This window comes from Camelus dromedarius, chromosome 20 (assembly GCF_036321535.1).
Source record: "Camelus dromedarius isolate mCamDro1 chromosome 20, mCamDro1.pat, whole genome shotgun sequence".
In the NCBI taxonomy this organism is placed as follows: Eukaryota; Metazoa; Chordata; class Mammalia; order Artiodactyla; family Camelidae; genus Camelus; species Camelus dromedarius.
This window is the reverse complement of record NC_087455.1, coordinates 7,960,821-7,982,808: the sequence shown is the minus strand read 5'-3', so window position 1 is coordinate 7,982,808 and position 21,988 is coordinate 7,960,821. Positions and strand designations below refer to the sequence as shown.

The following is a 21,988-nucleotide window of genomic DNA, read 5'->3' as shown; positions in this document are numbered from 1 at the left end:
CAGGAATTTTAAATCCCAACTTTCTTTTTTTTTCTGCCCTTTTTCTTCCACTTTTTGATAATTACAGTCATTAATAATACAAGTCATTTCCTTACTGTGTTGGCCCAGGGATCGAATGAGATACACACACATAGTCACTATTGCAGTAATAAAATGTCACAGCTGTCGCATCACTGGGTCTTGCACAGGCAGGAGGGCCATCCATCCACTGCCCTGCGTACATTTCCCCACGGCAGTTCTCGCTCCCTGCGCTGTGATTATCTGTCCCGCACTCAGGACTCTGATTGAAATGTGTCTGTGGCTGGTTGGCAGGAGGGACTGTTATGACACGGAAGTCACCCGTGGCAGATGGGCTAGGACCAACATGGCACCAAAACCGACCCATCCCCCATCTGGAGACAGACAAGGTACCTGTTCCACCCTGTGACAGGAAGACATTGAGCACCTCTCAGCCAGCTGTCCTGCCCAGGCCCGCAGGCTGACAAGGAGAATCTCACTTCTGTCCCAGCTCCAGGAGTGTCGGAGAGAACACGTCTGATCTGATCTATTCCTTACCTTTTACCCACAGGAGGGTGTGAGATTAGAAAGAGCATCCTATGTTTTAGACCAGAGCTACCTCCTAATTCATCTGCCTTCTTCTCTTTTTCCCTCAGTCTATTCTCAACAGTCAGGGGATCCTTTTAAAATATTGTCATTAAATCTCAACTTTGCTCAACATTCCCCCTGGGGATCCCAATTTCTGAATTCCTAGTGATTTCTTACAATAGTTTCTGCAAGGCCCCCCCGTGGTCTGGGCCTCTGTTACTTCCCTGATCTTGTCTGCTCTCTCTGTCCCAGCCACCACGGCATCCTTGTCCTCCTTTAAGTTTTCCAGACCTACCCCCACCTTACAGACTTCGTACTAGCTGTTCCCTCCATTGGAATTCTTCTTCCTCAGACAAGGGCATGGCCCACACCCCCACCTCCCGCACGTCTTTACCCCAATGCCACCTTCTCGCCGAGGTTCCACCATGACCGCCCTGCACAAAGTGGCACTTGCCCCCTCCACTTTCCCGTTTCCTTACCATGCTCTACACTTTCTGTTTCCTGTAGCACTACCACCTAACATTTTCCAAAATCTACTTATTTTACTTTTATTATTCATTTTGCTTCCCTCTCCCTGGAATATAAGCTCCAAAAGAAAAAAAAAATGATTTCAGCGTCTTTTATTCACGGACAAATTCTAAGACTTAAAACTGCATCTGGTGCTATTGTCAATACAAGCGTGAACTCACAGATGCGTGAATGAAAGTAAGTAGGAATGTGTGGGAAATGGGAATCGCAATGAGGCAGGAAGGAGCCTGGGGAGAGACGTGTCCAATGAGGAATGTCTGGCAGGAGAGATGTCAAAAGACTTTTAAGAACAAGGGCGCATAAAATTGAACATTCTGTGGTCTGCATGACCACACTGTTGTCCACGCTCTGGTGGTTAAAAAAAAAAAAAAAAAAAAAAAAACTGCTGTAAATCCTTTAATGCTTCTCCCATGAGAGGCAGGGTCTAGGTTTCCTGTCCTTGAGTAAGTTCAGACTTGTGAGCAGCAGCAGTGAGCAGTGGGGCTTCTGAGGCTGAATCATGTAAGACCTTGCAGTTTCTGACTGGTTCTCGCAAATGTTCTGGAACTACTCCCTCTCGGAAGCCAGCCACCATGCTGGGAGAAGCAACAGCCACATGGAGAAGCCAAGGGAAGGTACCCCGGTGGACAGTCCCCCAAACCTGGGTACAGCCTTTAAATCACACATAGGAGTGAAGATGCTCCCAGATGCCCCAGCCCCCACCCCCTCACCCATTGGGTGACCCCCAGTGAGGCCTCAGATACTGGGGAGTAGAGAAGACACCCCCACAGTGCACTGTCTGAATTCTTGACTTAAATAAACCCCAATGAGCATAACAAAATGACTGCTGTTTTCTACCACTAAGTTCCAGGTGGCGTGTTACACAGTAAAAGTAACTGAGGCAGCCTCTAGCTTCCAGAGTCACACAAGTGACCTGTGTGACCGGATACACGTCTGGGGAGATCTGAGTCAGTGTGGGTAACAAACAACCACAGAAAGGGGAATGCTAGAGACCAAGAGTCTTCCAGGAACAAAAGCTCAGATGCAGGAGTGACCGGGCAGATTACAGGTCTCTAGAAATCAGCAGAAAGTTGGAGGAAAGCAGAGAACTGATCACAGGTTGTGAGGCAGGGGCTTGAGATAACCAATGGCAAGTGACCTCACCACGAGTTTTGGGGGCAAAGTAGAGGGTCTTTGTATGTTAATGTTGATTGTATTTTGTTCTTAATCTAGGACCCGAAGTACAGAATGTCAAGTGATTGCGCCAATAATCTAGAACCATCTCTACCAGTGGACCTTACATCTCACACTGGGAATCTAAGATTCCTCTCCGACCCTTCTCCCTCCCTGCCCTCTCTCTCCCTGCCTCCTCTCTGCCTTGCCCCCAGGTCTCCTTCTGGGACGAAGTGGGCAGCTCTGGACCCAGATATATGGGTTTGGGTCACAGCAACTCCACCTCCTACCTATGAATTCCTGGGCAACTGATTTAACTTTTCTGAAACTCTTTTTCCATGTCTGTAAGTGGGGATTGTAAGAGTAGCTACGTTATGGAATTGTTCTGGGGATGACGAGGGACCAAGCAGCAGGCGCGTTAAGCCTGGGCACACAGTAAGTCCTCAATAAACACTAGTTACTCGCCTCATGAGTGATCAAGTTCTGCTAAATGCACTTCTTAAAAATCTTTTTTTCCAGCTTTACTGAAGTAGCTTTGACAAACAAAAACTGTTTATACCTAGGGTATATAACACAACGCTTTGACATGCTGGGCGGTGATGATCACAGTCAAGTGAACTGACAGGTTGAGCACCTCACATAGTTCTCAGGTGAACAAGTTCCGGGGACCCAATGAGCAGCACGGTGACTCTAGTTAATAGCACTCTATCGATTGTATACTTGCGATTTGCTAAGAGAGTAGGTGTTCTCACACGCACATAAAAAAGGTAATTTAGTCATTTTATATAATGTGTCCCCTCCACTCCGTCTAGACCGTCTTATTTCCTTCCTTCTTGTCTTGTTGCAGTTCATCCTCCATAATGACTTCCAGATCATCTTTCTGTAGAACAGGTCCCCGCCCAGTTTTAAGAAAACCAGCGATTTCATGTTGCCTGAGGATGCCATAAAGACCTGTCCAATTTTATGCCCCAACATTACCAGTCTTCTCTCCCATCACTTTATTCTAAAGACACACTTGTTTTCCGTAAGGATTTGTTTTCTCGACCAGCAATGCCCTCGCCCGCACTTCCCTTGCTCTAATGAAGTCATCGGTGAAGACATGTTCTTGGTAAGGCACGCTGAAATCTTAATGAGAACCCGCTGGCAGAAATCTCGATTCTAAGAATTTTTTCCTGCTTCATTTAGAAGTAAAAGGGTGGAAGGAAGGAAGTAAACCCACATCTGGGAAATTGCTCTTAATGAGTGATTTCCATGTTCTGCTCCAAGAGCAGTTACTACCAAGGTTAGGAGAATGTGGATAAGACAATGGTTAGTGCATGTGTGTCTTTCCTACCCTAACCTCCTTGACACATGGGCAGATAACACACGCGTAAAGGGAACGCAGGCACACACACACACACACACACACACACGAGTGGGGCATTATCACTCCCTGACACATTGTGTATTGGATGTTTTTGTTTACTGTTTGACCCCACTCTCTCTCTCACTAAAATGCAAACTCCCTGGGACTTGGTTTTTTGTCCACTATTATATATCTAGTGCAGAGTATAGGAGTAACACATAGTAGGTCCTCAACAAATAGCTAATAGACGGATGGATGACTGAATGGTGGAAGCAACTCACTAAATGTATAATAGAAGTGTCCTGCTTCTTAATTACTTAAGAAGCTTAAGTCAGGACTTAAATCTTCTAAGGAAGGATGGATGGATGGTGGAAGATCTTACTAAACTTAAAATCAGTAGAAGTTTCCCTACTTCCTAACTTCACAATCTTAAGTCTGGACTTAAGCCCTCTGTGAACCTCAGTATTCTCATCTGTTAAAAAAGAAAAAAAGGCATAGAGCATTCTAAAAGAAAAAAAGTTACAAAAGAAAGAATGAAGTCTCCTCATCTGTCCATGCCCAGTTCTGCACCGTCCTCTCTGTAGAGACTTGCCTGCTCCTCCAGACACATCTAATGGTCCTCTAGGCTCCATCCATACTTTCTATGCATCATTATTATGAATGATCACTGAGGTCCCAGAATGCGCTCTGGAGAAGAACGGAATTTAAAGAGAGGAGTCTACCTGGAAGACTAATGGGGGTCGGAGGAGAATGCTAGAAACACACCAGGGGGCATTAGAAAAACGCTTTGACAACATGAAGAAAACTCACGGGAAGAAAGAAAATAGAGCCAGCAGTAAATGCAGTGAAATGTCTGCACCTACAGGATGAGCAAACTGTGCAGGGTGCTGGAGGTGGGTCTGAGGACTCAGGGAAGCAGAGGGACCTTTAGCTGTTCATCAACGTCCTAGTTGAAGAGGAGCAGCGCCACCCAGTGTTCTGAAGCCTGCACCCAGCTAGCTTTCCGCATTTCTCATGACGGAAAGAATTTGAGAATTTCTGTCAGCTAAAACATATTTGGGGCTGAAGTATAAGCAGTTGATTCATTGCCAAGTACAAATGATGCAGTCATTCAGTCCATGATTTGAGAGAGGGAGGGTGGATTGGGAAAGGGAAAAAGAGGGTAAGAGGGTCTTGAAGGTTCCAGTTATCACAGCCCTGCAGAAATTGCAAAGAGAGGCAGTCAACGCAGAGGGCAGGGCGCAAAGGCAGAGGGCTGGCATTCAACTGGCAAAGATAAACAGAAGGCATATGTTAATTTATCGATTGTGCTAAGGGGTAGGGAGCACAGGCAGAAGCTATGTAACAATTCCTACAATGGGAGTAAACACCAAGCCCTGTGGGAACAGAGAAGGGAGAGATTAACTTGACACAAATATTAAAATACAATGCTGGACAGCCAGGGTCCTCATTCCAGCTCTACTGTTTCTTCGCTGTGGGTTCTAAGACGTTACCTTAAATCTCTCTGAATCTGTTTCTTCTGTGAAAATGGTTGGTGACAGTGACCACATCGCACTGCAAGGATTAAACAGTCTAAGGTGTTTGGAAAAAACCTAATGTGGTGCGTGACACCTACAAATATTCTCTCCATGTGATTTCCTATTACAGAAGAAACTTTAGAGAAGGTTTCCCTGGAAGAGCAAATTTGGAGCTACATCCCAAAGAAGGAGGTGTTCCGTTTTCTTGGGTGAACACCTCCTATCCTCCTCCACTGAGGGAAAAGATGGGTGTGCATGGAGCAGTGAGGACTGAGGCTACCGTCCCTCCCGCCAGCCAGATACATGATGATCGCAAGAGGTCAGCGGGTGGCAGCTATCATAGGTCACCCAAACGTCCCAAAGAATGAGCAGGTTACCCCCAGGTGGAGACAGCAAACTCCTTCCCAAATACCCTTCTCTGCAGAACTGCAATTAGAAATTGGAGACCAGGCTGAGGCTGTTTCAGACTGTGGCCAGAACTGGAGGTCCAGGAGGCATTTGTTACAGACAGCAATAAAGATTATTCTTGTGCTTTATGAGGGCAATCGGCGGCTTGTCTGCCTCTAATGGACTCAGAAAGCATTGTTACCAGAGATTAGGCTTCTATCCCAAAGACACAACTTCTCAACAGCACCTGTGTTTTCCAGGCTGGAAACACACATTTAAACACGTCTCAGCCCTGACACTGGAATTTGCAGATTCTTCCAAGTCCTGATCAACAATCACAGCGACACTTCGGATGGGGAGAAATAGAAATCTGCTGTGAAAATCAAAAAGCTTCTTGCCCTCCACTCAGTCCCTTGGAGGAAAACGCTCCGCACATCTTTATGCCTCGCCTACAGCGCCACCTAGCGTTGCGAGTCTAGTGCCTTCCCACATAGGAGCTATTTTCCCTCGAGGACTTTCGCAAAACCCACGCTCTTTCACCAACCAAAGGAAACAGAGGCCAGCACTGTGCTACGTACCACAAGAAGCGGAAGTGCAACACTCAGCCTAAGAGGAATGTTATTTCTAGTTACATATGAAAATAATAAAGGAACGCCAACTAGGTGCCCAGCATTGCTAGGTGCTGGTGACACTGCACTGCGGAAGAGGATACAATTTGTGTTCAAAGGGTCAACTTCAAAACAGACAATTAACGTACAGAATGATTCAACATGCCAGCAAGTTAAAAAGAACAGGGGAAGGGAGCCGAGAGCACACACACCTCTGAGAGTCAGAGTAGAGTCCGGGGCGTCTCTTGAGTTGAATCTTTAAAAAGCTAGCCAGGTAAAGGCAAAAAGAGAGAAGGGAAGACGTGTTTAGGCTGCGGGTTTAATAGGTATATGTAAGAGTATCAACCAAACCCAGGAAATCTGCACTCTCTGTACTATACCCCCCGTCCCAGCCAGGGTTCGATGGACTAGGAGTGAACACCTCACCCAGCCTAAGCTGGGAATTTAGAACTGAGAACCAGTAGACTCCAGTTGGGAAGAAAGAGGACGTGTCATTCAGGGCGGTGTGGAGAAACCATAATTAGCTGTGTCAATAAAGCAGCAGAGAACGTCTACAGGAGGAAGAAAAACAGTCCCATTACCGTTCACCACCTCTCTGCTACTGTTACCTGCCTCCTGGATTATTGTAAGAGCCTCCTAACAGCAGCCCCTGCTTCTGCCCTCATCCCCCTCTATTTTACAGCAATGGCTGACTCACTGAAAACTTAAATCAGACGTTGGCACTCCCTTCCTCAATTGTCTAATGGCTTTAGCTCTCAGACTAGAAGCCAAAGTGTTTAAACTAGGTTTTTAAAAATCTGCCTGACCTCCCCCAGGATCGCCATTCTGTCTCCGATCTCCCTCTCCTCCTGTCTCCCTGGCCCCCCCTGCTGTTGTTCAAAGATGCTGCCTCGGGGCCTTTGCACTTGCTCTTTTCTCAGCCTAAGAGATCCGTGTAACTCACTCATTCCCCTCCTTTAGGACTTGCCGGAATATCATCTTTGCAGTGAGGCCTTTCTTGATGTCCCAATTAAAAATTAAGGTACTTTGTGCTATTCCCCACCCCCACCCCTGCTTTATCCTTCTCCACAGAACTTGCCAGCATCTGAAATAGTGTAGATTTGCATTATTTATACTGCTTATTGTCTGGCTTAGACCACCACCCCCTCCCAATCTCAATACAACACAGGAAAGAGATTGTGATGGAGGAATTAGCTAATTAATTGATTAAATCAATTGAGACCAGTCTGCATCTGTTTTCTAATCTTTTAATGCATGTACGTGTACATAAATATAATTTTATATGAACGCAATCATATACATACTGGGTTTTGGTGGGGTCACTTATTTGTTTAGCTGGTTGGTTGGGTGAGTTGGGTTTTTTGGTGCTGTTTTCTTCCGCTTTCATCTGAGTTTTGTCTCACCTTCCCTTCCTTCATACTCAAGAGGAACCCAATGAACAACCTCAAGTGTGTCCTTGCTCTCGTACTTTTCTCTGGGCCAGGTAATCTTTTTACTGCCTAAGTTTTGTCATCCCAACCCAACTACACGAGCCCTAAGAGCCAACGGCTGTAGCACAAAGCTGCGGCTTCATCCCAGTCAAGTGATCTACATCACGTGGTTCACAGTGGAGCCCATCACTCCACTCGGGGACTGAAATGAGAGTCTTCCACGTAGACACCGCCCAAAGCCAGGAGCAGGTGAAGCACGGCTGGCACTCCGTGGACCTTGAGATGACGGCGTTGGTGAGAACACGAGAGACCTACTGGAGACTCTCAAGATTGGTTGGAAAAGCCAAATTGTGCAGTGGCTGCTGGACACCCTGCCATAGTGAGTCCTCCTACAACGGTCTTGCTCTCCTTCACTGTGCTCTCCCCTCCCCACACTTGCATTTAGATGATAAGGGCTAAGCAACTACAATAGTGGTCTTTAAGAACAGCTCAAGTGCTCCAGTTGGCATTGTTTTTTTGTGCAAACATGGCTTATCTCTAATGACAGCAAAATGGCAGGCCCCAACTTTTGGGCCCTTATCCATGGGTAAAATGCAAGGATAAGACAAGCAGTCCCCACTTGTCTTCCTTTAAAAGAGCCTTTCAAAGAACCACCTCTGCTTCTTTTTGCTCAGGGCGATCCACCTGCTGCCAGCAAAGGCAACAAGGGTCAGAGAGATTCCAGATTCAACAAAGTACCGTGAGGAAGCAGTGGAGGTCCACGCAGGCTGGCCCACAGACCGTGCATTCAGAAAGCAGCTCTGTGGCCTCTAAGGGATAAATGTGCAATAAGTGATCGCTACCTTTACACAGGTGGGTTCAGGCAGGAGAGCAAGGGATTCCTTGGGCCAATGCTCTCCATTCCCTGGCGAATGAAGACTGTGATGAGGATGGCCTTCTCATCTAGGTGGTCGAAGGCCATTTCTGGTGCATCCTTTTATATCTTTTCAGCAGGATCTTGGTGAATTATAGCCATTCGAATCTTGCCCCTCAAAAACTAGATTGCAGAAATTCGATACATTGTTCACCCTTTGCTTCTCTTTCATGCTAAGATAATTTCATTTTCACAAAGCGCATGTGCGTGCATGTGTGCGTGTATGCGTGTGTGCGTGAGTGTGTGTGTATTCTTTTAGTATGTCCAGGTTCTTTACATCCATTACCTCACTGAAGCGAGTAGTGAAATCTTCATTTTACAAAAGAGGATAAAATGTTACAATGATAGTAGGTTCTTTCCTTTTTTCGCTGTAGCTTATCGGTATCTATAATTGCATGATTCATTTAGATGCTTAATTATTTATTATCTTTCTCACGCACTAGACTATGAGCTCCTGCAGCTCCAGTACCTAGAACAGTGTCTAGAACATGATTGGTGTTCACTAAACACCTGTCACAAGAGAAATGTAAAAGAAGAATACACTTTTCTGCAAAGATTTGACCAGCTTGAACCAGAGGAAGTCACCCAGGAGGCCCAAGTAATGTGCTTTTTTGAAAAATCACTAGGTTATGGGACAGCTATTAAAATTCTGAACATACGCTTTTCTGGAAAAGTAGCTGACTCCTGGGACTGTATTAAAATCCTACCTTTTACTATCAGCAATTGATATCACTTCTGGGTGATGCGGACTCCTTCCTCCTACCAAATTTATCCCCCCCACCAAGTCTCCCGCTAGAGAACAGAAGGAAACATTTAAAGACCATCCCTGAATCCTAACATCCTCAATAAATTCTCTTTATTCTGGTATTAAGTTTGGAGATTTTCATTGTTGAACCATACTCAAATTTCATGTTTGTTGTTTATGGTACAATAATATTGTAGCAGGATCTACAGATATATAGGTGGTCTAAAAATATCTGTATGCATGGTTTGGAAAGATATCTTCAAGGGGATCCTTTGAGATACCCTTCAGAGTAAAAACGCTGTGGGGCTGGCCTCTCATTATTGTGGTTTTATTCCTTATTCTTATTCACACAAGGTGAGAACATATTGATGATGAAGATGCCCTTAGGCTTTTGTACGTCTACAAAGATGCTCTCATTGAGTTCAGCCGCTCTCAGTGAATCATTATAAGACATTCTGTTGTTGAACTTCCTGCTGCAGGCTAGGGCAATAAAGGATTTTCAACATCTCTTTAGTATTCCAACCATCTCTCCTAACATTTTGCAAGTTGTCTTTTAAGGAATACAGGGAAAAAATAGCTCTAATACGGACTAAAAGTTTTAAGAAGAAAAACGTAGCGAACGGCAGGGATGATAAGAATTACTAAAGGGTCCCTTACTGCCTATAATATTTTAATCAGACCCAATTTTGTTGAGCCTGGGATGGGAAGAAAACAATGAGCCTCTATTTTTGAAGGTTATGATAATCAGAAATTCTGACTATCCTGATTTCCTGCAAAGCACAAGAAAGCCATGGCCTCATAACTGTCCAGTCTACAGTTGATGCAGGAAAAACAGATGTGGGGCGTGAGAAGGGCCGTGTTCCAGGATTCAGCTGAGCCCCTAGGATATGCCCCGCCAAGTGTGGGTGTTTGGTTTTGCACAGGAAAGAATTCAAGAGCGAGCCGAGGTTGAGTAAAGGTAGATTTATTCAGAGAGATACATTGAAAGGCAAGAGAAAGGCCGCAAGGTGTGGGGGTTGGGTGCTCAGATTAAAAGAGGGTACACACTCCATAGACAGAGTGCAGGCTGTCTCCGAATAGGAAGAGAGAGGGGCGGAAGCAAGGCACGGTGTTGCCTATCCCTGTGGGCTTGGTGGCTTTATATGCTAATAAGTGGAAGGACCAGTCTAAGTAGCCTGGGGAAGGGGCTGGGATTCCCAGGGAGTTGGCCATTTCTCACCCTTTGACCTTTTGTGGCCTTGGGACTGCCATGGTGCCTGTGGGCATGTTATTCACCATGCTTATATTACAATGGGCTTATAATGCAGCTCTAGGTCTGCTAGAAGTCAAATCTCCCATCATCTTGAGCCTCAAGGTCTTGAGGGGTTGATTCTTTTACCATTTTGATGTTAATTGCTGTAGCATTCCTTGAATGGCTGTGTCCTGCCCCCTTCTGGTCTCACAGTGATACAGACAGAGTTCCTGGGGTTTTTTTTTTCCCCCATCTTCTTTGGTGTTTCAAAAAAAAAAGATCTCCTCATTGATCAGTGGGAAAGAATCTCAGAGGACATTCAGTTCACATTCCTCTTTCAACCAGTGGGGATACTGAGGCAAAGAAAGGTTTTCTTAAGTTCAGTAAATGGGTTGAACCCACAAGATGGCAAGAAATCTTTTTATTTATTGCTAAAAAAGTTAAATGAACAAATTACAAAAAAATTGTAAATCAAATTCTCCATCCTCTTCAGCAAGACTCAGCCGTGTGACCTCTGCTCCACCAATCAGATACAGCAGCATACGATGTCTATTCAAAAACAAGCAACAGGCAGAGGCCACCAGCATATGGAATCTACTTTTCCAGAGAGATTTAGGAATCAAATTGTAGCATTTCTGACCTCCAGGGGCCAGCATCCTGCATCTGTGCCCCGGCACGACATTAGTGGGGTCTGCTTATAAGACTCGTATTGCGGTTTGAGTGCCGTTCCTGAATGTGCAGTTTCCAAGCCTGAGTCTTATGCTTTCCTGTGTTGTCTCAATATTACCTGTTACTTTAACACGCTCTTCTGTTCAAACTTACAACCGTGATATGGTAGCTGGTCTCCGAAGATGACCTCCCGAGAAGCCTCAATTCCTGGGGTTGTCCATCCCCTTGACTCGGGGCTAGCCCTGTGTTTCACCCAAAACAGAATGAGGTGGGGTGACCCTGTGTGACTTCTAAAGCTAAGTCGTCAGAATCTTTGTAGCTTCTGCCTGCCACCCTGAGAATGCTTGCTCCTGAGAAGGTTCCATTTGGAACAGAGCTGCCGTGCTGTGAGCTGAAGTCACTTGGAGAGGCTATACAGGGTAAGGATAAATCAAATTGAAAAGAAAAGTCTTAATTGTCCCTGTTGAAAATAACAGTAGACATTTCTCTTCCTCCCTTCTTTCCCTCGGAGCACTGACTGTAGGAAACTAGACAGGTCTTTTGTCAGTTTTATGACCCAGGAATGAAATGTACACATCACAAGAAATAGTACCTCTCTCTCTCTCCCTCTCTCTCTCTGTTCTTGTGAGAGGGTAGGAGCCAGTCTTGAGTGGACACCTTGCTCCAAGTTGCAAAACAATCTCCTATCATAAAGATATCACAAGCTTGTTATTCCTCTGGATAAAACCAATTGGCGAACACAGATGGTCACCCCCAAGTAAAGTCAGGATGAACTACATATGTCAAACGATGTCGAGTCCTTTTACCTGAAGACTGGTTATGGTTTACCTTGTGAACTTGCGTGTAATAGGCTGTACCTGCTCAGCGATCTAAAAGGGTGAGATTTCTCTCCATCTTTGCAGTCTCCTAGCAGGTTGCCTCTGATATGTACATCAAATTCTGATTTAATGTTTATTCAAGAATAAAACTATTTTCTTTCTCTACCACCTTTCTGGAGAGGTTTTCTGGGTTGGGAGAAGATTTTGCTTTGAATTAAACTTCCCAAGAGGAGGCACTCAGTTTGTCAGCCACAGCTGAGGCTGCCGATAGCAGCCAGTGCCAAGTTCCAGCCATAGGAGTGAGCCATCCTGACGTCCAGCCCAGTAAGCCCACAAATAACTGCCGCCCAGCCAGTATCTGACCACAACTACGTGGCAGATGCCAAGCCAGAGCCTCCCAGCCGAGCCCAGTCAGTCACAGAACCATGAGAGGTAAGAGTAAGTTGTTTTAAGCCACAAAGTTTGGGGTGGTTATTGTACAGCAAGAGATAATCGAAACAAATAACTTTTGTTCTCGCAACTAAGAACTCTGACTGATACATACAACCTCTCCTCTCCTTCCACGTGGTAAGTATCTTAGACGATGGGGGTCCATTCCCTCTCTGAACCCACGCCCCCTTCTTGAAACTGGTTTTATTTTTTGCACAGAGGAGAAACTAATACGTTTTCCTGCTTAAATTGCTTTTTAGGCAGATTGGGGTTTAAACAAAATAAAAACAATAAACTGGATGCAATACATGTCAGTCAAACTGAACTGAATATTTATATCTAACAACTGCAACTGCTTCTAAAAAGCATTTGCTTCTGTTTGTTTACCCACTCCACAGATAATTTCCTGACAGTTTAAAGCCAAATCACACGAAATTATTTTTAGGGAATACCAAGACTGTTTCATTTTTCCGAAACCATTTCAGAGCTCTGCCCTTGGTTCACTGGGCATTCCGATCTTGTGTTCACTTCAGGAGACACCGTTTTGGGTTCTGTGCCTGTTTTTTCCCCCTTTTAATGTTGTAATTAAAAGCTCTCTATTTGTTTGCCATAGGGAGCTTTCATAAACATCCACAGATTATTGTCAAGACTGAAAGCAAATGATTAGGTACAAAAGATGCTGTCTGCAGGGGCTCATTGCTCCATTTCTCTGGAGCATCAGCTTGTGTGCATAGCAATTACTGGATGATGTGTCCACAGATACATGCAGTCTCTTGTGATTTGACTTTTCCACACTCCTGACAGAGTACTGACTCACAGGTTTCAAGATAAAAGCAATCCAGATACTGCCTTCCTGCTTTTTCCAAGATTGGTAAATGCCTTTTAGTTGCAATTTAAATTGAACGTTAGCAACCTAAAGGTGATTTCCTTAGTTGATCTGGATCCTTCCTGACATGATTAGACCTTGACAGAGAGGCTCAGGAAACGGAGGCTCATAGCACCCATTTCCTGTCCTTTCCCTCATTCTTTTTCTTTTTTTTTTAATTGAAGTATAGTCAGTTATCATGTTTCCATTTCTGGTGTACAGCACAATGTCCCAGTCATACATATACATACATATATTCATTTTCATATTCTTTTTCATTAAAGCTTACCACAAGATATTGAATATAGTTCCCTGTGCTATATAGAAATCTGTTTTTTAATCTATTTTATATATAGTAGTTAATATTTGCAAACTCCCACCCCCCCCATCCAGTTTTGAAAGCCTCACATGGCAGAAATCAGCATGCTATCCACTTGCAGAGAAAGGATTGTCGTAAAGGAGACATAGTGAGTGAAACCAGATGACAAAGTCTGTTCCAGGCAACCATTTCATGGCTGGTGCCCTGAGCTCACTGACTTCCCTCTCTTTTCCACAGTGTGTGGGATAAAGACCTAATGACGGAGGGTAGAAAGTGCTTGAGCAATTTGCAAAAGTATAGTGAGAGAGTGAGTCAGGGAGAATTCATTCACAGCCTCAGCAACTTCGGCTGCAAAAAGACAAAATGTTAACATGCACCTCCCAGGGTTGCTGAGAAGTCTAGAAATGCAACTAAACCTACGAGCCTAAGTGATACTCTGAGTACCGTGCCTGGCTTCTTGGGCAATCAGCGTCCCCGCTGATTAATATCATGTCTAGGGCAATACTGGGAGCATACGCTTTAAGAGGGACGCTGCAAAATGTAGAACTACAGAATTACCCACGCTGGCTTCAGCCACCTGCTTGTGAGGGTTTTTGTTTTTTGGGTTTTTTTTGCTTTTTGTTTTTTCAATATTTCCAAGCAGGTCTGCCCCTCCTCTCTCTCATTTGATTGGATATAAACAGGGTTTTGTCTACACCTGGGTTTCTCCTTCAAAGGCGTAAAATGTTCTGCCTTTATTTTTAACAAACTCCCCACCCCTACACTGCCCCGCTACATTCATGATTCAAGGTAAATATGATTAGCAGTGACATTCTCTCACCATAACCCTATTACCTTATTTGAGGCAAATTTAATAGGCAGCTCTCTCTCTCTCTCACAATCTCTCACTTACTAGCTACATTAAAGACCATGATGGTACAATTTATGGATGAAGATCTCTCATAGGAATTTCACAAGCATTGCATATCCCATTGGATACAGTATTTTCAAACTTATTTTTTCTGAGAAAGATGAACACTGACATAGGCAGGACTTATTTGAAAACAATCTCCAACCATCACAATTTCTTATTTCTATCTTCTTCCCGAGTGAGAGAAAACTATACGGAGACTACAATTCAGCTTCTATCTTATAAAAGCAGAACCAGTACAAAGCCTACCGGCTTCATCTAAGGTCTCTGAAACAGATAGAAAACTTGCTTCTTCCCCTGGAGGGCCTGACAGTGAAAAGAAACTGGAAGAGTCTAAATACGCATCTCCTCTGGGGGCTCTGATTTGCTCTTCAGTTGAGCCTGCACGGTCCGTAGTGAAGAGCTTGGGTTTGGGGATGGGCAGACCTGAGTTCCAATTCCAGGGCCACTGCTGACTTGTATGACTTTGGAGATCTATTTCATCTCTCCAAGCTTCAGTTTCCAAGAGTTAAAGCAACGGGGGTACTCAAACTTACTTACTCAGAGGTTTTGTGCGCATTTCGTCAAAAAATGCATGGAAGGTACTTAGCATAACACTTGGCACATATGAAGATCTTGATAAATTATACTTCCTGTGATTATCTTTATACAATAAAGATTAGTCAGCAATAGTTAAAGTGATAACTGGTAATAGGGATTATGGGGTGTGTAACTAACCACCCCCAAACACGGTGGCTTAAAATAACAACAATTTATTTAGCTCATGCCATTGTGTGTTGACAATTTGGGCTGGTCTCAGGTGGGCCATTCTTGTGCTGGTCTTGGCTAGACTCACTCTTAAATCTTCACGGAGCTGGTGGGTCAGCTGGGGCTGGCTGGCTTACGGTGGCCTCATGTGGGACGGTTGGGATGACTGGGGCCTCTCTTCTCCAACAGAGCCCAGGTTTCTTCACATTTTCAAAGTCTCTGCTTGTACAGTGTTTTTCAACTGTCCCATTGGCCAAAGCAAGTTGCAATGTCAGTCCAGAACCAGGACTGGAGAAAGACTGTACCTCTTTTGGGAGGAGCCCCAAAGTCAACTGCAAGGGTGGGCACGCAGCCAGGGGAAGAAACTGAGGACATTTTCCTTACACCACAAAGAGCCTCTTCTAATACTTTGATTTACCTGTGTTTGCTTCTTATCTTTATGTCCTATATGTTTATCCCCCCTTCTTCCCTGCCTCCCTCTCTTCCTCCAATGTCTACTAAGAAGCTAATAATGTTCCATGTAGAGGGACCACAGAAAAAATAGTTTGATTTCAGTTGTCAACAAAGTCTTGTAAAGGACCTCACTGCCTAGATACCATCATGTTTGAAGGAGCTTTTCCCCCTCTCCTCTTAGCAGATCCACTACCCGCTGTGTGAGATGCTAAAGCTAGCTAGCATTTTAGTAAATAACAATGAGAGACAATGCTTTCCTCTAATTGTTTTAAATGATAGTGTTTCTCAGGAAGTGTTTCCAGCGGTTTTGTCTGATTTAATCAAGATCTCTTCACCTCATTATCTCGGGGTTTTGCTCCCTATCCATTTGCAATTCTCTTAATAAAGCACAGATGACTGTGACGTTTGGCTCGTGGGGCGATCAGGAGTGTGTGCCCTGCACAGTGTCCTGGTTGGCACAGAAGGGGCTGAGAACGACCTTCTGGATTAGAGGCTTCTCCTTTTCATTTGTTCTCATGTGTGTTTCCAACCACTTTGGCTAGGATGGTAGTGAGAAAATTACTCTGGCATTCAGAGTACAGTGATCTCAAATGCCTAAGCTTAACTGGCAACAGAAATGGCCTGATGAGATGTCTGAGAGTCTTAATTAGAGCCTCATCCTACTTCAAGTCTTTTTTAAGAGAACGGAGCTCAGCGTTGGCTACCCACAGACACATCTGGGGAACTTTTAAACTAGGTCTGGGCCTAGGCCACACTGCAGACCAAATGATGTCGGAAACTGGGGAGCTGAATCTGGGGATGGGTATTTTTGAAAGCTCCCCCGGTGTTTCCAAAGGTCAGTCCGGTCTCAGGACAACTGCCTTGAGGGAACTCACAGAACGTTACAACAAAGGAAGGTCTTGCTTTTGAGACTGAGTAAAAGTAAGTCCAGAGAGGTCAAAGTTCGTCAAGAGGCCAGGTAAGGGGGAAGGTGGGATTCAAACCCTTGTTTTCTCAGTTCGAAGCCTGGGCTTTTTATCCTTCGTAAGAACTGGAAAGCCCTGAGTCACTGTTAAGCAATGGCAGAAGTAGAGTGGAACGGAATGAAACAAGAAGGGCAGATTGCTGATATAAATATTTAGTGAGAAAGAAAATTCAGCAATGAGAGCATCCAATTGCATCACTATGACCATTTGGGAATAAGCTTTTGGGAGAAGTAAATATCCTTATGGTTATTTCCTATAAACCGTAAATCTGCTGGCAGTTACCTTTGAACACTAAAATGTGCGCTAATTAAAAATGAATCATCTCAGTGCCCAATTTAGAAATTGGAACAAACACTGGACTAAACTGGAAGCAGAGCTAATTTGGGCAATTTGGGCTAAAAGCTAACACTCTGATAGGATGTTGACAATGATCTTTCTAATACCATTTACAAAAATTTTTTTAATTTGAAAGATTTATTTATCTTTTAATCTAATGCCATTTTAAATGATACCATCAGGCAGGCATCCTTTCTGGAAGAGGGCTCTACCGTGCAGCTCAACTTTGTGTCGACTGTTGGCCCCAGCAGATTAAGCAAGGAGCTGGGAAATGCAGGGACACAGAGAGGGATAAAACCCAGTTCCTACCACTCCAAACTTGGCTTTCAAGGAGGAGAACTGGCACAGAAAGGTTGGGAAGGATGCTCACTAAAAGTCCAGGATAGACCAACACTCTCAGCTCATGTACTAAAGGAAGTGGAGGCCAAATCCATCCTCTCAGAAATTGGGAGAGGTGGCATGACACACAGGTAGAACTTGATCTAAAGGATTTGATAGAGAAAAGGGGTCTGGATGGTACCAAAAGCCTATATGTACTAACTAGGAAAACACTTAGGTGTGGTGTATGGGATCCAATAATTATGATGTTACTATTTCTGACTTTCAGCTGTCTTTCCTTACTCAGAATCTTTGGCTGCTGATTTTTTTTTTTCTTTTTTCTGGCAACAATACAAAACCAAAAGACCAAAGGAATTAAAAAAACAAAACAAAACCAAAAAACAGAAAACCAAACCCATTAGGGCCAAACTATCTCAGGGCTTCTGAGATTTGCATATTTTTCAAACAATGTAAACAGAAATGTCTCATTTGGAATCGTATCCTCCTTTGGCTTCTGGGGCACTGTGCCCTCTGGATCTCCTCTCGCTGTCTTTTTGGCTCCACACCCTCCCTCAGCAGGCTTTCTCTGAATCCTGCCTTCAGCTTCTGTCCCTGGGCCAAAGATTCCCAAATCTCCCTCCTTGAGATCCCTCTGTCTGCCTTCAGCCTTATGCCCAGCTGCCTTCAAATCTATTCACTAGGATATTTCCCTTGGATGCCACCTGAAGCTTAATATGTAAAAGAGAAACTCACATCCTCTCTTCACCCTCTCCCCCCCCCGAAAAACCAGCTTTCCTTCCCAAGTTGTCTACTGCTCTTCCAGCACCATCCGTTTCCTTACTCCAACCTTGGAGTTATGTAACTAACAGATGCCTCGCTTTGGCTCTCAAATCAGCAGCCAACAAACCCCAGGGAATCTTATTCTGCAGTAAGATTCAGCCCTTTTCTCTTCCACAGCCCCCAGTATGAGGCACCTAACACACTCTTCTGTATCAAAATCAAGGCCTCCCCTCCATGGTTTCTCTCCCATGCTGTCTGCTCTGTAGAACCCTATTTCTGATACTTCAATGCAACCGTCCTTACAGAGAACCTCGAGTGGTTTCCTAGAGGACAAATTCCAAGCCTACATGTAAAGTTCTTCATTAGCTAGTTCTATTTTGCCTGTTTTTTGGTTTTTGTATCCACTGAATAAATAGGTACTTTATTTATATAACTATTAAATTAACACGCTCTAGCCCTCCACTGTGTGCCAGGCAGGAGAACACAGATGTGAACAGGATATGGTTTTTGCCATTTTCTGAAATGTATATAGTCTGACAGTGGAAAACAAGCAGGTAAGAGCCATTTCTGTGACTCACTCTAAATTGCCCTCCACCCACCCCCAGCTAAATCAAATTCTGCATTCTTACAAGTCCATCCAAAGACTGATTTCCCTCAAGCCCTCCCACCTCCTTTCTTCACCTTCTTTCTCTTCTCTTTTTGGTACTGCTCAATATCTTTTCTTAACCAGAAAGTTAGACCCACCCTCTAGGACAAATTTTCTCAAATTTAAACATGTATTTGAATCATTCTCATGTGTGATCCACCTGGCTTAGCTCAGAAGGCAGGATTCCACTTTTTAACAGGTTCCCAGGTGATTCAGGCACAAAAGGATCCTGAGCCAGTTTGAGAAACACCGTTTTAGCCCTCTGTCGCTTCCTTCTGTTTCTCCATACAGGCTGTCCACAGCCACAGGGCTTAGAAAAGCGTGTGGGTCGCTTAAGTCTCTAGGCTCCAAGTGCCCTCTTAGGTCTTGTGACTATTAGACACATTAATTATCAATGACACTCAGGGAGTCAAGAAAAATGACTCAGTCAAGTGGACAAAACCGCCCTCTCTGGAGGAAACTAACTACTGAGGCGTAAAATCTCTCTGAAAGTCACCGGGAGAGCAAGAAGAAATTACATTTTCTGTCCTCTCAAAACACGCGCAGCCCTCGCCCCGAATGACCTCGGTGAGTCTCCAATGAATCATGTTTTCCGAGAACCCGAACGCACTGCGAGTTCAATAGCTCATAACAGAAAAAGCCTGCAGGGACTCGATGCACTCAAGGCCATCATGCTTATCCTCACAGCCTCATAAAGTGGTGCAACTGGAAGAAACAAATATTGCTAATAAACCTCGGAGAAGGATTCACGAAAACGAATGTTACTCAGATCACGAAGGTTTGGCAAGCAAACGAAGCGCGCAGTCGCGCACGCTGCGATGTCCTCCCCGCTGTCTTCCCCATTGTCCCGGGCCCCGCAAAGCCGCCCCTCCCATCCCGGAGCGCGGCCGCCCTGTGGGGGTGGGGCCGGGACGTCGGCGACGTGCTGACGTCAGGGCGCGGGGACGCCCAACGCGTCGTCCGGCGCGGAGCTGGGCCGGCAGTGGTAGCTGTCGCCGGCTTCGCTGCGTGAGGCGCGGGTCCGCGTCGGCTCCCTCCGCCCTTCGCCCTTCGCCTCGTCTCGGCCTTCGCGGCCCGGCGCCGCCCGCCCGTCATGGTGCGATCAGCGCGCCCTGCGCGGCCCCACTGAGCCTGGGCGCGGCGGCGAGCGCGGCTCGGGGTCACCATGCCTACCCGTGAGTGGCCGGCCGAGGGTCGGGCCGGGCAGGGAGCGCTGGGAGGCGGCGGCCCGCTCGGCGCGCATTCCGGGTGTCACCGGTCCGCCGGGGCGGCGGGGCGGCCGGGCCGGGCTGGGGAGAGCCAGGAAGTGCCCGCGACCGGCCGAGTTAGTTTCGTTTCGGCTTAGCCTTCCCCGGGGTGTGGCGTGGGAGCCCGTTGCACAGACGGGGAAACCAAGGCCCCGGCGTTAAAGTCGCACCGCTAGTAAGTGCCAGAGCTGGGAGTAAGCTAGACCTGTGGGACTTCAAAGTCCTCCTCTTTTCCCAGCCCTCTCCAGAGCAAAATGGAAATAGCTCCGTCCCATCGCCCTTGCCTTCCCACTTCCTCGGGGACCAGGCATCGCCCTTCCCCGCGGCCCCCGAAGTCCCAGCAGCCTTGACTTTCTCCCCGTCTGTAACACGTCCGGGTGGTTGAAGTAGGTGCTCTTTGGGGAACTTGTTGGGCTTAGATGCCCTGTCGTGTGAATGTTGGACCACCTGCTTCAGATCCCTTGGCAGCTGATTAAAAATTCCGATTTAGGGCTCCTGCCTGGGCAAGTTGAGTAAGAGCGTGGGCCCCGGAATCTGCATGTCCTACGTGTTACTGAGGGTCCCTAAAGTTTGAAAAGCGGTGGATAGTGGAGGCATTTTGGACAAATAGGGTACTACGACAGCACTACTCACGACTGATTTTAAAACAACCAGAGGATCGCATTGTGACCTTAAACCCAGGGGCCTGTCTGGATATGTGAGGAAGCATAATAGTGATTGATTTCGGATTCTTTTCAAGTAGGGCTGTTTTGAGCAAGTGTTCCACACTGTGGAATCTTGAAACCCTTGTCATTATGTTTCCAATTAGCTCGTATTTCTTGGAATTCATAACTCCTCCTCATTGTCCTTATTTTGGTAGACATATGGGACACTGGATTTCCAGGTCAGCCTCAAATGCATGTTCTGTCTGGTGGTGAGTAGGGAGGAATTATCTCCTGATGTTACAAAGTTTTCTGCAATTTTGTGGCAAATTTTTAAACAATCTTGATGTGAAGGTTACTAAGAACTCCTCATGTGTGTGCAAGTAAGGTGGATTTTGTTAACAGTACTGTGTGTCTTAAACTTATGTTCTTGGATTTTGTATCCAGTACATACGTCAGCAGTCTATATTTTAATTTTATTCCTCTAGACCCAAGGAATATTGTCATCGTTATTATCGCCAATTTATTGTTCCTAAATTCATGTTCATGTTATTTAGTGAATTAGCACTGTGCTCATCTTTTACTTTCTGAGAAAGCAAAGGGGAGGGGATAAACACGTTAAGGCTTCAAGTGGTATTTATTGGTAAAATGGCAAATATAAGCATCCTATGCAGTTAAACAAAATTTTAATTATGTTCTAAGGTTATCTAGCTTCGCAGAGTAGATACAGAAAACTTTTTTTTTAATTGCGTGATTTACAGTGCGAAATGATGTATGGATGAGCCATAGTGTACTTTGCATAGTTAAAAATACAGTGTTCATGACCTGAGTGGAGAGCAAGGGAAACATTTGAGTTGTCTGTCATTGCTGCTAATATTTATTACAGCACAATTTCTGTGATTGCTTAGAAGTGTGGTGTCGAATGGTGGTACCCATGCAAAGTCAGCAGTGTTCATACTGCCTTTTACTCTCCTTCTGTGGCCAGAACCCCCAGAATTGCTGGGACAGTACTGTGCACATGAGTACTTCCCAGAAAGTGTGCGTATAGAATAAATAATTTCCAGCAAAATTATTACTTTCGTTAGGGATGTTTTTAGGAAGAAAGCCCTTCCTAAATAAGCTAAGCTTTTTTTCTTTTTAATGTCAAGTGAGGTAAGAGGCTCATGTACCTGCTCTGCCAGTTAATCCTTAAGGGTTTAGTGAAATAAATATAATGCTTTTCTGTAAAATTAAAGTGTGGAAGATGATCACTAAGGCCTTTCAGACTCCGTGATTGTGAAAGTGACCCTTGTTGCAAAGTAATAGAATTATTCTACTCTTGCTGTTTTGTCGCATATTTAGAATATTGATACTCTCAGTCCTTGAAACTGGAATTGGTGAGTAAAATCCAGTGGAGCAGGCTAT

General features: G+C 45.1%; 1 protein-coding gene across 4 annotated transcripts in view; it reads left to right on the top strand.

Moving 5' to 3' along the window:
* Nucleotides 1-19,729: 19,729 nt before the first annotated feature.
* The window catches only part of EFR3A (EFR3 homolog A), an 89,282-nt gene continuing 87,023 nt past the window's right edge, over nt 19,730-21,988 (top strand). For 3 of the 4 annotated variants that reach the window (XM_064476836.1, XM_031439647.2, XM_064476838.1), the window contains exon 1: nt 19,730-19,871. In XM_064476836.1, the coding sequence (XP_064332906.1) occupies nt 19,862-19,871 (10 nt within the window). In that variant the 5' untranslated portion in view covers nt 19,730-19,861. The remainder of the gene's footprint in view (nt 19,872-21,988) is intronic. The other variant, XM_031439649.2, reaches the window with a different exon arrangement.